Source organism: Suricata suricatta, chromosome 2 (assembly GCF_006229205.1).
Source record: "Suricata suricatta isolate VVHF042 chromosome 2, meerkat_22Aug2017_6uvM2_HiC, whole genome shotgun sequence".
NCBI lineage: Eukaryota > Metazoa > Chordata > Mammalia > Carnivora > Herpestidae > Suricata > Suricata suricatta.
The window spans coordinates 5,483,575-5,499,387 of NC_043701.1; the positions used below are offsets into that span (position 1 = coordinate 5,483,575).

Genomic DNA, 15,813 nt, shown 5'->3' on the forward strand with positions numbered 1-15,813 from the left:
GCCCCTGCCTGCCGGGTCTGGGGGTCCCGGTCGGGCCCAGCCTGGGAGCCGGCCCGGCCGTCGCCCCTACTGTGCCGTGACATGGCCCTGCAGAATGCCCTGTACACCGGAGACCTGGCCAGGCTGCAGGAGCTCTTTCCCCGGCACAGCACGGCTGACCTGCTGCTGGAGCGCCAGAGTGCCGAGCCTCACTGGAGCAGTCACCAGAGGGGTGAGGGGCCGTGGGGGGTGGAGGGCTGGGGACCGGGGTTGGGGGGCCCTGGGCTGACCCCATAAGGCACACACATACCGAGTGCTTGAGGAAGAGGAGACGCCCCTGGCTGCTTCTCCCCTCCCCAGAGGCTTGCCTAAGCCTTGGCCCGGGAGTGAAGTCATGCGGAGCTCAGAATAGCTTCTGCTGAACTGTGTGGCCGGGTCAGGCGCAGCTCAGGGACACAGAGACCCTCTCCCTCCATCTGTGCAGGCTTCCCTCCTCCTGTCCCTCTTTCTCTGCCTCTGATCTCCATGCTCATGCTCTGTCCTCATGAGCTGGTCCCCGGAAGAGTGCAGGGGGCAGGGAGAGCCCCCCAGTGACAGACACACCCTCTGTGCCAGGCTGGTGGAGAAGCCCAACAGAGGGTCTGCAGAGCATCCAGAGTCTGGCTCGGGACCCATCATCACCCGTACGGCCTCGGGACCCGCCCTGGCCTTCTGGCAGGCGGTGCTGGCTGGGGACGTGGGCTCTGTCTCCCACATCCTCGCCGACTCCAGCACCGGCCTGGCTCCGGATTCCATCTTTGATACCAGTGACCCAGATCGATGGAGGGATTTCCGCTTCAACATACGGGCTCTGAGTACGGGCCAGGGGTGCTGGGGTCAGGAAGGGTCTGGGAGCGGGGAGGCTAGGGACAGAGCTCTGGGATCCCACTTCCCAGCCTCTGCCCACCTCCTCTGCGGCTCTTGGCCTCCCTCTGGGGTCTGAGGCCCACATCCTCTCTCCCTAGGACTCTGGTCTCTGACATACGAGGAGGAGCTGACCACCCCTCTGCACGTGGCAGCCAGCCGGGGCCACACGGACGTCCTGCGGCTGCTGCTGAAGCGGCGGGCCAGGCCTGACAGCGCCCCTGGGGGCCGCAGCGCCCTGCACGAGGCCTGCGCTGCGGGCCACGCTGCCTGTGTCCACGTGCTGCTGGTGGCGGGAGCCGACCCCAACCTCCCCGACCAGGATGGAAACCTCCCCTTGCACCTCTGCCGGGGGGCTGGCACCCTTGAGTGAGTGACCCCTCGCCCAGACCCCCATTCTACTTCCAGGGGAGGCAAGGAGAGGACCTCGGGGAGGGTGAGGGAGCATGTCCGGGTCTGGGAGGCCTGATGAGCTGGGATGCGGGACTCGGGGCTTGGGTGGAGAGTCGGGGTGGGGTGACTCCCCAGATCATCCTACCATTGGCCCTGGAACTTTGGAACGGCCTGTCCCTGGGACAGTTTCTGCTTCCCTGGGGGGCACAGGAGGGCTGTGGCGGGGACCCGGCTGCAGAGCCTATGTTGGGAAAGCTGTCCAGAGCCATCATGGGGAGGTGCTATGCTATGAAGTGTTGACTTTTCTTTTTTTTTTTAATTAAAAAAAATTTTTTTAACATTTATTTATTTTTGAGAGGCAGAGAGAGACAGATGATGAGCAGGGGAAGGGCAGAGAGAGAGGGAGACACAGAACCGGAAGCAGGCTCCAGGCTCTGAGCTGTCAGCACAGAGCCCAACATGGGGCTTGAACCCACGATCCATGAAATCATGACCTGAGCCGAAGCTGGACGCTTAACCCACTGAGCCACCCAGGTGCCCCAAAGTTTTGATATTTCTGAGATTATTCAATGTCCCTTGCACTGTGCTAAGTACAGCAGTGACTGAGGCATGGTCCTGCCCTCAGAGAGCTGACTGTCCAGGCATCATCCAGTCTGTAAAGGATCGCAGCCCCCCAGTTGGGGACATGTATTGATCCCAGTGGGCAGGGTCTGATCCTACTTTGGCAGGTCTGGCGTTTCCCTATTGGCAGGTACCCTCAGATAAATGGACCTAGGGACCAAGCACAACTAACTAAACTCACAAGAAACTGATGGACATACACATGTGACAATGTATTATTTAGTGTCAGGAAAATTCCTTTGCTCTGACCCAAATAATGATGCCCTTTGTGTATGAAACAGTGGGGAATGAGTCCTCACTCAAGTTTTTGATGGGCAGAATCCTGGTAAATGGAGCTGTGGCAAATCATGGACCAACTGTACAAACAATAGAGGCCCTGTCTCTACTGACCGCACGCCTGACAAGTTCACATCTGGCTCTGAATGGGGCCAAATTTGTACCCCTCCTCCCTCCTGTTAATCCCTCAGCAGACCCCCCGGACTTATTATGTTGAAGATGCATTCTACCCCAGTGTGTCCCAATAGACAGATAATGTGAACCACGTATGTGATTTAAATTTTTCTAGTAGCTTTATCAGAAAGATGGAAAATGGGGCACCTGGGTGGCTCAGTCAGTAAAGTGTGTGACTCTTGATTTCGGCTCAGGTCATGGTTTCATAGTTCGTGAGTTCAAGCCCCACGTCAGGTTCTGCTTGGGATTCTCTGTGTCTCTCCCTTTGCCTCTCTCTCTCTCTCTCTCTGTCAAAACAAATAAGCAAACTTAAAAAAAAAGATGAGAAATAATGGGATAATGGGATGCCTCAGTGGTTCAGTCAGTAGAGCGTATGACTCTTGATCTCAGGGTTATGAGTTCGAGCCCCACCTTGGGTATAGAGATAACTTACAAATAAAATCTTAAAAACAAAAGAAATAGATGAAATTAAAATTTTAAATTGAGGTAAAATACGTAAAACATAAAATTTACCACCCAAATCATTTCTCTCTAAATTTTTTTTTAATGTTTGTTTTATTTTTGAGAGAGAGACAGAGTGCAAATAGGAGAGAGGGAGACACAGAATCTGAAGCAGGCTCCAGGCTCTGAGCTGTCCGCACAGGGCTCGATGCGGGGCTCAAACTCATGAACTGCGAGATCCTGACCTGAGCCAAAGCTGGACACTTAACCAGCTGAGCCACCCAGGCGCCTCCCAATCCTAATCATTTCTAAGTGCATGATTCGGTGCCACTCAGTACATTTCCCTTGTACAACCATAACCACTGTCCTCCTCATGAACATTCTTAATCTTGTAAAACTGAAATCCTGTCCCCACTGAATGAGAACTTCCCAGTCCTCTCTCCCTCCAGCCCGTGACAACTGCCATTCTTCCAGTCTCTAGAATTTGACCACTCTAAAGTGAATTAGATGAGTGGAATCACACAGGATTTGTCCTTGTATGGACGGCTTATTTCACTCCGCATGGTGCCCTCAGGGCTCATGCGTCTTGTAGCAGGTGTCAGGATTTCCTTCCTATTTACAGTTGCATAGGATTCCATGGTATGTAGATACTACATTTTAAATTTTTATTTATTTATTTATTTATTTATTTATTTATTTAAGAGAAAGAGAGAGAGGCAGAGACAGAGGGAGAGAGAGAACACCAAGCAGGCTCCACGGTCAGCACAGAGCCCAACGTGAGGCTCAATCCCACAACCATGAGATCATGACCTGAGTCGAAATCAAGAGTCAGATGCTTACCCCTCTGAGCCACCCAGGCAGCCCTGTAGATAACTATGTTTTACCCACTCATCAGCTGCTGAACAATGAGATTGCACATTTGGCAGTCGTGAATAGTGCTGCCGTGAATGTGGGCATACAAGTATCTCCAGAACCGGCGAAATTAATTTTAATAATATATTTGATTCAACACGTATGTCCAAAATGTTGTCACTTCAACATGTAATCAATATAAAAAAACTAATCAGATATTTCACATTCTCTGTTTTCTTTTAATGTTTTATTTTTGAGAGACAGACAGCGTGAGGAGGGGAGGGTCAGAGAGAGAGGGAGACACAGAATCCGAAGACAGGCTCCAGGCTCTGAGCTGTCAGCACAAAGAGCCTGACACAGGGCTCGAACCCACGAACCTTAAGATCATGACCTGAGCTGAAGCCGGACGCTCAACCAACTGAGCCACCCAGGCGCCCCTTACATTCTTTTCTTTATGCCAAGTCTTCACACGGGGTGCATAGTTTACACTTACAGTGCGTCTCAATTAAGAGGCGTCCTGACACGGGCGCTCAGTAGCTGTGTGTGGCTGGATGACACAGTCCTATACAGTCCCACAGTTTTTACTTCTGGTCGCGTTCTAGTCCAGCCTCTCGGCGATCACACCCAGTGATTATCATTCTCTCCTCTCCTGAGTAAACAGATGTAATATTTTAAAGGATCATGGAGAAGTTTAAACACATAGAAATGTGGGCAGGATAATAGAATGAGCCCCCAAGAGCCATCACCCACTCTCCCTGCCCAGGGTGACTGTCACGGCCTTTCCCGGCCTCGTCTCCTATGCTGCTCACGAGTTCGTGAGGTCTAGATATTCGCAGTCATCCCCATTCTACAGAGGAGGAAACTAGAGCTCCAAGAGGCGAAGTTCCCTTAGCCTTGAATTTCACCATATACACTCTTACCGCCACGCACAGCCCTCCATGTGGGCCATCTGGGAGCGCACCTGGCCGGCCACGCTAGGTTTTGTTGTGTCTCCCACGCGCCCAACTCCATCTGCGCCCACTTCCAGCCCCCACTCCCCACTTGCTCTGGCAGCCCCAGCACCACGGCCCTATGACTTCCCCGCCGCCGCGTGGGCCCCATGCCAGCTCCTCCCCTTCCTGGTCCTGAGATCTCACACTCTCAGTGTCCTCCTCTGGACCGGGGGTGAAACAAGTCAGTTCTTATAAAGCCCTCGGGAGGGGCACCTGATTTCACAGTTTGGTGGCTACATGTGGCCGTCACTCCCCACTGAGCTTGGTGTACTCCTGCAGAGAGTATGTGGGCTTGAGAAGGCACTGTTGACCCTGCAGAGCACTGCTGGGGTGTCTGCTGACCGTGACCGACAGGATGGAAGGTGGGGAGCAGACAGAACCAGGAGCCACCCAGGACGCCCCCAAGCCTGGCTTTGCTTGGACTGGGAGGGGAGGGGGGCCCCGCCTTCCTCCCCACCCCCATCTCACCCTCCCCAGGTGCGCGGAACTGCTCCTGAGGTTTGGGGCCAAAGTGGACGGCCGGTCTGAGGAGGAGGAGGAGACCCCTTTGCACGTGGCCGCCCGGCTGGGCCACGTGGACCTGGCGGAACTGCTCCTGAGACGGGGGGCATGCCCGAATGCCCGGAATGCCGAAGGCTGGACCCCACTGCTGGCTGTCTGTGACATCCGCTGCACGTCTCCCATCGATGCCGAGGCCACCACCGCCCGCTGCCTGCAGCTCTGCCACCTGCTGCTCTCGGCCGGAGCCGAGGCCGATGCTGCCGACCAGGACAAGCGCCGGCCCTTGCACCTGGCCTGTCGCCGTGGCCACGCGGCCGTCGTGGAGCTGCTCCTGTCCTGCGGCGTCAGTGCCAACGCCATGGACTACGGGGGACACACGCCCCTGCACTGCGCTCTGCAGGGCCCAGCTGCGGCCTTGGCCCAGAGCCCAGAGCAAGCGGTGCGGGCTCTGCTCAACCATGGTGCTGTCCGCGTCTGGCCCGGGGCCCTCCCCAAGGTACGGGGCTGGGGCCGGAGGTGGGGGGCACGATGGGGAGGGGATGGGGAGACTCAGACCTGTGTTCCCGCTCGCTCTAGATGCAGCCTGAGACATCTGAGCACGCGACTCAGTTCATCATCTCTCATTCATCAAGCAAGCAGAGCCCAGCAGGGGGCAAAGGGAAGGACACAGAGCAGCAGGAGGGGTGCGCGCGCACGCTTGAGTGTGTGTGTGTGTGTGTGTGTGTGTGTGTGTGTGCGCGCGCACGCATGTGCTCACACATGCATATACACGTGCGTGTGCACAGATGTGTATGCATGCGTGCGTGCACTCGTGTGTGACGAAGGTGGACTGAGGGCAGGGGGCCAGAATGTCACACGTCTGAAAGACGGGAGCCAGGACTGACGTGGGCGTCAGGGAGTCCTTTCTTCCTCAGCGGAGGGAGCCAGGGGAAGAATTGTGCAGGGTGCTCTGCCTGGCAGTGGGATCCGTTCAGTGAGGCATTCTGAGCACAGGGGAGGCTTCCCCAGGGCAGCACGCCCAGCCTGGGTCATGAGGTTCAAAGCCTCCTGACCTTTTGCAGACAGACATGGTCCCTGTTTTGAGAGCTTAGCAGGACATGCATCACCCAGACCAGCAGCTGCTATCCCGGCACCGGAGAAAAGGGCTTTCGCTGTCAATTTCCTGTCTGTATCTTATTTTATTAACATAAAATATTCGAAGGTGGGTTCAACTTGAAGATCTGTGCTACTGATGTTCTGGCAGGGGGCTGTGTGGTGCCTGGAGGGGGCCATGTACTGTCACAGAGGGTGCTGAGCAGGAACCCCCGCTCTCTGAAGAGCTGTGTCAGAAGGGATGACAGGGCAGCAGGCTGTGAGGCTCTGTCCCATCTCTGGGCTTGAGCTGTCCAGCCCTGCCTGGTCCTGGACATTCCTGTGCTGTTGCCGCCTTTCCCCTTTGCGCACAAACCTAGAAGCATCTGTCTAGATTCCTAAGCAAGACCAAATAATTAAACAGCCCGAGAGTTCGGCAGATTGGTCTCCCCTTTGGGAAAATACAAGAAAATCAACAATTAACACTAATTAATCTCCTATTAACACCAGATAATTAGGAGACGAGCAATTCCCTGTAATCTGACGGTGGCTCTGACAGCTAATGATTTTCCCTTCGGGGAGGGGTTGGAAGAAGGAGGCAGAGCAGCAAATAGATTTCCTGGGACGCCCCTGCCCCCGTCTCTAGTCCTGCTCCGCCCTGCCTTAGGGACCAAGGGGGGGACACAACCAAGTGCCCCACTCCTCCCCTTATCTGGGTGCCTCGTCCCCGATGATTAAAAAGTTCAGGAATGAGTCTGCCTCTGTCTCCTATGATCTTCAGCAGCCCCACGCTTGCCTGAGGTCCCTGCCTCCACGCAAGGAGTCATCTGTGATCACGGCCAGCCCCAGCCAGCTCTCCGGGAGCCACCGAGTGCTCAGGAAACCTGGCACTGATGCTCGTTCCTGTGACTCTAGGCAAGTCACTGGAACTCTTTGAACGCATGCTCCTTGCATGTAATGCTGTGTCTACCCAACAGTGATGAAAGGCCAAAGGTTTAGGAGCCTCGTGGCCTACAGGAGAAAATACAACCCGAATCACCACCAGACACTTTCTAAAGGGTGTCGCCTGCTACCTGGGCTCTTCCCAGTTCTCCCAGCAACCTCCGAAGTAGGTGGCAACTAGAGGGCAGGCTCTGAAGCCTGACATGCTTACCTGTGTGACCCTCGGCAAGCTGCCTCATCTCTCTGGGCCTCAGTTTCCTCCTCTGTAAAACAAGGGCGGAAGAGTGTGCCTGCTTCCTAGGCTCAGTATCAGAACTGAGTTCATCCACAGGAATCCTTTAGACAGTTGGGGTGCCGAGTGGACCAGCTGGTTAAGTGATGCTTGATTTCAGCTCAGGTCATGATCTCACAGTTTGTGAGTTTGAGCCCAGTAAGTTGGGTTCTGTGTTGATAGCATGGAGCCTGCTTGGGATTCTCTCGCTCCCTCTCTCTCTCTCTCTCTGCTCCTCTCCTGCTCTCGCTCTCGCTCTCTCAAAATAAATAAACTTTAAAAAAAAATAGCCCTTTAGACAGGGCCTAACCTAGAGTTAGTGCTCAACACCTGTTAGCTCACATTGTTCTAAGTTAAATAATGTGTGAGAAAGTTCTGGGAAAGCTGCTGGGCATGGTCCCAACCTAGGGAGAGAGATGTAGGTGGAGCAGCCACAGGAGGCTTTCTGGAAGGGATGGGACCTGGAGTGGGCAGGGCTTGGAGATGGAGGAGGGAGGCGCAGGCATTCCAAGGCAGAGGCAGGAATCAGTGTGGGCTGGGAGGCCCAGCCTGAACAGCAGGCAGGAGTAGCAGGTAAGAGCAGGAGAGTCAGATGTGACCAGCCTGTTCTTTCCTAGATCTAAGGAGGAGTAAGTCAGAGATCGCTCTGGGCGGATGGGACGGGGCACCTCCAGTGAGCACTGCCAAGATGCAGTGTGAGAAGCAGAGGGCTCCAGGTGTGCGCGCCATGCTTTCTCGGGGCCCCTGCTCCTGCTTCCCAGTGGCACCCAGCACAGGCCACACTCCCAACCTGCCAGGCAGAAGGGTCTCCTTGGAGGTGGGGGGTTTAAAGCCCCCAATGTTACAAGCAAGTGTGTATGGGGGAGAGGGGTGCTATGCACAAGGAATTCCGCCAGTGAGATAGCACTTAGCTGTTCTCAGATTTTACAAAGGGCCTGCGGCCACTGCCTATAGCTTGAGACACAGCAAAAGAGATGGAGTGGATGAAACACAAATCTGCTTCTGGGTAGTCGGTGCAGACTCCGGTGAGCATGATGGTGTGTGTGTGTGTGTGTGTGTTCAGGCCGAGTGCGGCTGTCTCTCTTTCTGTGTGGACAGTCTGTGGCATGGGCTGCTCTCCCAGCATGCCTCAGCCTTCACTGCATCAGGGCACCTCCTCAGAGAGGCTTTCCTTGACCGCCCATCTAGGACAGCACTCTCCCAACCACGCTCAGTGGCCACGCCTACATATTTTTATATTTATGTGTAAGTGGTTATTTGTTTATTGTTTTTTCCCGCCGAAATAGAAGTTCCCAGCTGACAAGGCCCTGTCTGTCATCCTGATTGCTGGGGCCCCAGGGCTCGGTCCGTAGTGGCCCTCAGTAACTATTTACTAAACAAGGAAATGAAAGAACGAATCTGGATTCCACCACCGCTCCTTGATCAGGCCTCTCCTGGCCTCGTCCCTTCTCTCTGAATTCCCTCCCTAATGACCTCATTTTAACTTACCAGAACTGCGAAGGTCCTATTTCTAAAGAGGGGATTTCTAATAGTGGATTAGGACTTCAACACATTTTTGAAGGGGGGGTGGTGGGGAGACATAACTCAACCCACAGCAACTGTTCTCTTGCTGTGGTCACCCTGTGTGGCCTGGCTGGGGAACCTGCAGTGTGTGGTGACCCCAGGACCGCTGATGCGTCTCTCCCTCCTCCAGGTGCTGGAGCGCTGGTGCTCGTCTCCGAGGACCATCGAGGTCCTGATGAACACCTACAGTGTCATGCAGCTTCCCGAGGAGGCCATGGCCCTGGTGCCTCCCGAAACTCTGGAGGTCAGATTCCAGGACCCTGAACACACACAGTCACTCAGCCCGGCCCCCAGAGACTCCCACCTCCTATGGGGAAGCTCCGTTGGCTCCCCCACTCTGCCCCTTAGAAACCACCCAGAGACCTGCTCATGTCCCAGAAGAAAGAAACTCACAGAGTGAACACCCAAAACACTACATCATATAGGCTCCCATAGACACCTGTCGGCCGCTAGCCTCCCTGCTTTGGGAGAAATGGGTACCATTTGTCCAAGGCCGCCTCGCTGAGCCCCTCATTCTGTCCCCAGAAGCACCACCGTTTCTATTCGTCCCTTTTCGCCCTGGTGAGACAGCCCAGATCGCTGCAGCATCTAAGCCGCTGTACACTCCGTGCCCACCTGGCAGCCTGCCTGCCCCACGCCCTCCCCCGCCTCCCCCTGCCACCCCGCCTGCTCCGCTACCTGCAGCTGGATTTTGAGGACGTACTCTACTAGGTGAGTCCCGGGTTCCAAGCACAGTCCCTGCCACTTAGAAGGACGGGTAGGAGGCCGGAGAAGAGTTGAGGGCAGGGCCTTGGCCAGAACCAGCCAGCCCCCTGGACTATGTGACCTCTCTGAATCCACATCTCTCCTTCCAGGTGTCCACTGCCTTTTGAGAGACCTGAAAGCAGATGCCCCAGGCCGCAGAGGGCTCTGGTCTGCTTCTCACAGCACCCCGAGCCTGGGACTGAGTTGAGCTGATTCAGGCGGACGTGGCCTTGTCAGCAGGAGATGTGCGTGCAGACCATGCAGCCAGAAGACGTCTGATGGAGAGAGAGCTGAGACTCATGGTGGGTGATACACTCCTCGTGGTGGTCTCCCAGGGCACCCCTCCAGCCCATCGAAACCCTGTGTGAGCATTAAAAGTCTGCAGGCCTGTGCTGTCCGGTGCTGTCTCCAGCAGGCCTTCCTCTGAGCTGGTCACTCAGGGAACTCGGGACGGGTAGGCTTGTGGGACCCCCTGGATCTGCCCCATGGCGCCAACTGTGTCATCGTTCCCCTTCTAATCTACCAGCTGCTGAGCGGTCCCGGGCAGATTTGCCCCTCTGGCTCAGGATGCAGTACAAGGGCCACCAGGTGAGATATTATCAGCGGGGGGTGGGCAAACAACCCAGGGTAGGGAAGAGCTGCTGCAGAAATGAGGTAGTGCAGAGGGTGGGGAGGACGGTAACGGGTAAGGAGATGAAGCGGAGACCAGGAGGGCCAGTGAGAAGGTGGGTGCAGGTGTGGGCCATCAAAGAGGGTAACCATGGTTCAGGTGAGAGGGAAAGGTTCAGGTTTGTTAAAAGCCTGTCCTGGAGGTCAAGGAGCACGGTTCGCACACGTGGCTCCCGCGCCTCTTTATCTGCTCCTTCCTTCGCGTTAGCTTTGTGGCAGCAGGGGCTGAGCTGAGGGTTACCTGCCCTGGGTTCTATCTAGTCTCAGCTCGGCCATGAAGGTGTGGCTCTTAAGCCTCTTCCCCTCTCTGGGCTCAAGTTGCCGCATCTGTACAACAAGAGAGGAGAGAGAGTCCCTGAGAGTCTCTGCAGAGCCAGGATTTTAAGAACCCGCAGGTAGTCCCCAAGCGCAAGTAGGAAGACTGAGTTGCCCGGTGATGCAGAGCAGCCAATCAAATACACCGTGATCCGTGACGTCAAGGGTCTCTGGACAGGTTTCCTAGGGCCCCAGAGTGCGCAGGCGCCGGCGTTCACGATTTTTCCCGCCAAGCTCGCGGAACGAGGCTGCGGGGCGGAGCCTGGGGGACGCAGGCGGTGGGGGCGGGGCCGGAAGGGTGCGGGGCCGCGGAGGGCGTCGAGGGAGAAGCCGAGAGCGAAGCCTAGGAGAGTCGAGTGGGGGCGGAGGTGAGTGGGCCCGGGTGCCCACCTGGAAGGCGGTTTGGGCTGCCAGAAGCGGGGCGCGACGGGAGGACCGGACCGCCTGACACGAGGGTCTGCGGCCGGGCTGCCTGAGGCCGGGCCCCACCGCCGCGGGGGAGTCACACGCGTGATGGGAGGCTGGGAAGCGATTCCTGCCAGGCTTGGACGTGTGCAAGCTGGCTCACTGGGTGCGGCTCCTCCCGGAGGGGAGAGGGGGTGCTCGGGGTGCTGCCCCGGTGCCCATTCGTCTGTTGAACCAGGGTTCAGGGCCCCCAGTGGCCCAGGTGCCGCGCACACGGAGGCCTGGCTTTAATCTCCACTGGCGGGAACTTTCTAGTGAGGAGGGACAGTGTCAGGGTGCTTGGAGGCAGTTGGCGACTGGGTGACATTTAACCTGAGGCCTGCGTGACGAGGAGGAGCCAGCCATGGGAAAGGAGTGGGGAGGAGCTGGGAGAGTGGGCGGGGGGGGGGGCGCTGGTGAAATGAACGGATTTAGGTTTGAAAAGCGCCCTCTGAATGGCTCTGGGGAGAGGGGAGAGGCGGGAGAGGATCAAAGATCATCAGGAGGCCACTGGTGAGGTCCAGAGTCCCCAGAGCTGGGGAAGCGGTTAGGTGACCATTGGGACCCTTCTGGGAAGACTCCGGGGCGACATGCTGATGGACTGGATGGGAGTGGGGGGGGTGGAAGGAAAGCAGGACCCAGGGTGCGTCAGTGTTGGGGCTGAGCAGCTGGGTGGAGGGTGGTGCTCCTCGCGGCTAAGGGGGGGAAGGTGAACAGGGGGCAAGGGGTGGAGGAAGCAGGTGGCCCCTCTGGGACGTACAGGCGGAGCTGCCCAGTCCACCTCTTAGAGAGGCTCTGTTACACGGCCCTTTGGATCTTGGAGTCTGGGGCTCTCATGGAGGTCAGTGGCAGTGAAAGGTGTTCTGTGCTCCATGAGAGTCCCAACTCCCAAGGGGATGGGCTTCCTAAGAGCGCTGTTGATGCAGTTTTGATGGAAATTTTATTTAATCCTCTCTGCTCATTCACTTGGTGCCTCTCGGTGTCCAGCTGTGGAGGACACCGCTCCCTGCCCGCAGGAGGCTTTTCCATCTAGTCTGAGAAGCAAGTGTTGAATAGCTAGTTCAGATACAAGGGGCAATGAAGCGAACGCAAAAGACAGGTGGGAGAGGCCTTGAGGAAGGTGAGCAGCAGGGGCGGGGACTTGGGAGGACTTGTCGGGGAAGTGGGAAGGAGGGAGACGGATTTCTGACCACATCAGAGGTGGGAACCTCTGCAGGATGCCTTTTTAAGGAGGGCGGGCGTAAGGGAAGGAAGATGTGCCTGGTGGTCAACACGAGGGGCTGCCCCCCCCCCAACTTCTCGCGTTCACCCGTTAGCAGGCAGTGCTCGGAAGGCCCTTGCCGGGGTGAGACATCCACAGACACTCTTGCGAGCCGGGGAGCTTCCTCCCCAGCCTCCTGGCGGCGGGTCCCGCGGGCTCAGAACCTCTCCCCGGTAATTGCTTTCTGTAATGTGTTTGCTCCAAACCAATTTCACGCCTCCGTGAGGACTCCGCCCTGCACTGGAGGCGCGGACCTCCCCACCACGAAGCCACCCACGTGTAACGCGTGCGCACACAACAAACGGCACACGTTTGACACAACACACAGGGTTTAAGTGACTGGACACACACAAAAAAATACACAGGAACCTACACGCGTTCGTACTAGACTTTAAGAATCCTGGGTACAATCCCCCTCCCCCGCCCAACCCGGGCCCTTGCAGTGAGGTGCCCAGCGCGCTCTCCCCAGGAAGACTCACCTGGTTGGTTGGTTGGTTGGTTGGTTGGTTGGTTGGTTGGTTGGTTGGTTGGTTGGTTGGTTGGGTTCCTTTGCCCTCACGGCTCCCAGGCCGACGCCAGGGGGCGCTGCAGCACTCCGCACTGCTCTCGCGGTGACGCAGGTGCGCGCTGCCGCCACCAGAGGGTACCCGCGGGCAGGGCCCGACGCTGCCCGTCGCGAGTGGACTCTCCCGCGGATTAGCGCGGTTGGAGGTACCGATGCGTTGGCTTTGACTTTAGAATACTTCGTTCTTAGCACCCTGCGTGCTGGCTTCCAGACCGTGAAGGGAGGGGGCAGGTGGTGAGGTCCGACATAGGCTCCAGCAGACAGGGTAGGTTCAAAATAAAATCCTGTACGAGCCTTTACCCAACAGGTGGGACACAGGGAGAATGGGACAAGTTGGAGCATGTGGACACTTAAAGAAGCAGAATACTATTTTAGACAGCGAGGAAACTGCTTGTCCGCAATGGGCCTGTTCAGGGATTCAGTAAGAGAAGAACCGAGTTTTCCTTGGGTTAAAAAAAAAAAGGCGCCAGCGCTATTCAGGTTTGATAGTGGCAGCTTCTTCCCTGGTACTGATGGCAAGGTAACGGAGAGCCCCTGGCCTGGGGGCCTTCCAGTTCTGACCCCTCTGCTCTCTGTTGTCCATTCAATACAGGATGGAAAGGTATTTTGAAAGGCATTGCTTCCTGTTTGATCCTTGTGCGGGCTTTTTGGCTTAGGTAGAGTAGATATTAATCACTTTCTCCCTCAGATGGAGTTAAGTCAGAAGGGCAAGGTTACATGGCTCAGTGAAGGGTCAGAACAGGAACCTCAGGTCTTCTTACTCCAGGAGGAAGCCAGTTTCCCCCCCCACCCCATTTATCATTTGGCCTCTGTTGGCCTCTGTTCCACCGTCTACAAAAGGACAGGGAGAGGAATGAGCTGCTTCAGTTGCCACGGTGTAAGTGGCTTTCATCCTCGTTAGCTAGTGAATGTCAAGGACTATGCAGAAGAGCCACGTTGTGGCCCCAGCGTCGCATGGCAAGGGAACAGGCCAAGGATGTCAGTGGATTGCGGAAAACCTAACAAACACATGACACTAAGGCGATCCGGAGTCCCTGGGGTTTCACTTGCCTTGTCTCAGAGTTGGTGGCCAGCGGGGACTTGTTGTCAACAAGCTTGAAGCCCGTCCTCCCTGTGGCAGTGTGAGCAGAGACTTCCACTTGACTAAGGATAGTTCTGGGCAGTAACCTCTTGGCTTGAACTGGGTGACTTACATCTTCAAGATCGAGGGTCTTCAACCTTGAGTCCTTGACAGTGCACAATCCATTCTGTCCCATGAGAGAGTGACAGGCTTTTAAGGTGGCCTTTTGGGGGGGGTGGGTACTGGTTGGAGGGAGATGTTTTAGTATATATACACTTTTGAGCTTTTGGAATTTTGTACTCTATAAATTTTATTACCTTTGTGAAAAAATTGAGTGCGATTCCTTTAAAAAATGTCTCTTCCTTCATGCTTTATTTGATGGTGTTGTTACATTCAGCTTTAATTTCAGTGATTGTACCCCAAAGTTCCCTCAATAATTCACCAAGTCAATGAGCCTCTATTGTGCATCCAACACTGCACAGCCATCAAACCAAGTACCGACCTCTCATTTTTAAAGGAAAGACTTTTGAAACCTGCTCTTCCATATGGGTACCGTGAAGGGCTCGGTCAGTTTAACAAAGGGCTCTGAAGGATGTCTTTAGAAGGATGTACAGAGATGATCCTGTACCGCAGCGTGAGGCGGGGTTCTCAGACCCAAGGTGAGGCGCCTCTTCCTTCTCCGTGGAGACATCTTCCCACTAGACTTGTCTCTCCGAGGCCTCATGAGTTCCATGTAGAGCCCAAGACAGAACAGGATGCATGGACACCACACTCTTTCACTTTACCTCTCTGACGAATTGTCAGTCAAGTGTAACCAAAGAAAGCTCCCTTCTTGGTTCCCCCCCTTTTCTGTCCTACTCTGGTGACAGTGTCTTTCAGGGTGCTGTTGTTTAATACATCAGTCCGACATCGGTGGTGTTCACTAGGCCGCCACAGCACTCCTGATTTGAACAGACGTTGCTGAGATCCGGAGTTCCCTCCTCGCCTGCTCTGCCTTGGCTCAGAAACGCTCCCCTGAGCCCAGGAACTCCCCCTATCTAGACTGCATCTTCCTAAACTGGCCTGGCCTTGCTATTCATTTTAACTAGCTTGGCTCTCCCTGCGCCCCCTCCCCCCCGCCCGGTAACAGTTTCCTAGTGGCCAGGTGACCCTCATTTTAGCTAGCTAGGCTTGCTTGGCATCCTGAAGCCCAGGTCACTCTTCTGTCGACTTGCCTGTCTTAAGTCTTTTTTGCCCATTGACCTGAGGCTCCTGTAAGGAAAAATGCCCATGACTTTTGCCTCTAGATTGACAACGACACCGCTGGGAATTGGGGGTGGGGGTGGCAAAAGACGCTACCATTTCTCTGTCTGAGGATGGGGGAGGTGAACAGAGTCATCTGCAATTAGCGAATAATTAGCGCTGCTGACCCTTGGGGCTCATCAGCGCTCCCGGGGCCAGCCCCCAGCAATCAGCTAGGGCAGGTCGAGAGTGTCAGGCCCAGGAATGAATAGGGCTCATCAGCGGTGCTGGAGCCAGGGAGCCAATCAGGGAAATTAATAGCACGAGAGAGGGAGAGCAAGCCGGGGAGGGAGACAGAGATAGACGGACAGACAGACAAGAGAGACAGAGGTGAGAAATGAGAAAAAACAGAATAAGACAACTGGGATAGGGAATGAGAAATAGGAATAATCAGATAGGATAGGGCTGGAAAGGAAGGCAGGAAAGGGAAGAGTGGCAGGAAGGAAAAGCATGTAAGGGAAGGGGGAGAGGTGAGAGGAATGGTAAGTACTTGGC

The 15,813-nt window shown here is 55.7% G+C and overlaps 1 protein-coding gene across 2 annotated transcripts; it reads left to right on the forward strand.

Moving 5' to 3' along the window:
- The first annotated feature begins 449 nt into the window (after positions 1-449).
- On the forward strand, positions 450-10,114 carry ASB10 (ankyrin repeat and SOCS box containing 10). Of its 2 annotated transcripts, XM_029921303.1 has the most exons (6): positions 450-833; positions 984-1,251; positions 5,109-5,628; positions 9,110-9,223; positions 9,505-9,690; positions 9,834-10,114. In XM_029921303.1, the coding sequence occupies exons 1-5, from the start codon at positions 524-526 to the stop codon at positions 9,688-9,690; spliced, it is 1,398 nt and encodes a 465-aa protein (XP_029777163.1). In that variant the 5' UTR covers positions 450-523; the 3' UTR covers positions 9,834-10,114. The 2 variants fall into 2 exon arrangements, with proteins under 2 accessions (XP_029777163.1, XP_029777171.1); XM_029921311.1 differs by lacking the exon at positions 9,505-9,690.
- The last annotated feature ends 5,699 nt before the right edge of the window (positions 10,115-15,813 follow it).

Bases quoted from the DNA above. Each gene is read 5' to 3' on its own strand.
- ASB10 (XM_029921303.1), top strand. From the start codon at position 524: ATGAGCTGGTCCCCGGAAGAGTGCAGGGGGCAGGGAGAGCCCCCCAGT. The intron at 834-983 runs GTACGGGCCAGG...CTCTCTCCCTAG, and splicing joins CTTCAACATACGGGCTCTGA to GACTCTGGTCTCTGACATAC. The intron at 5,629-9,109 runs GTACGGGGCTGG...TCCCTCCTCCAG, and splicing joins GGCCCGGGGCCCTCCCCAAG to GTGCTGGAGCGCTGGTGCTC.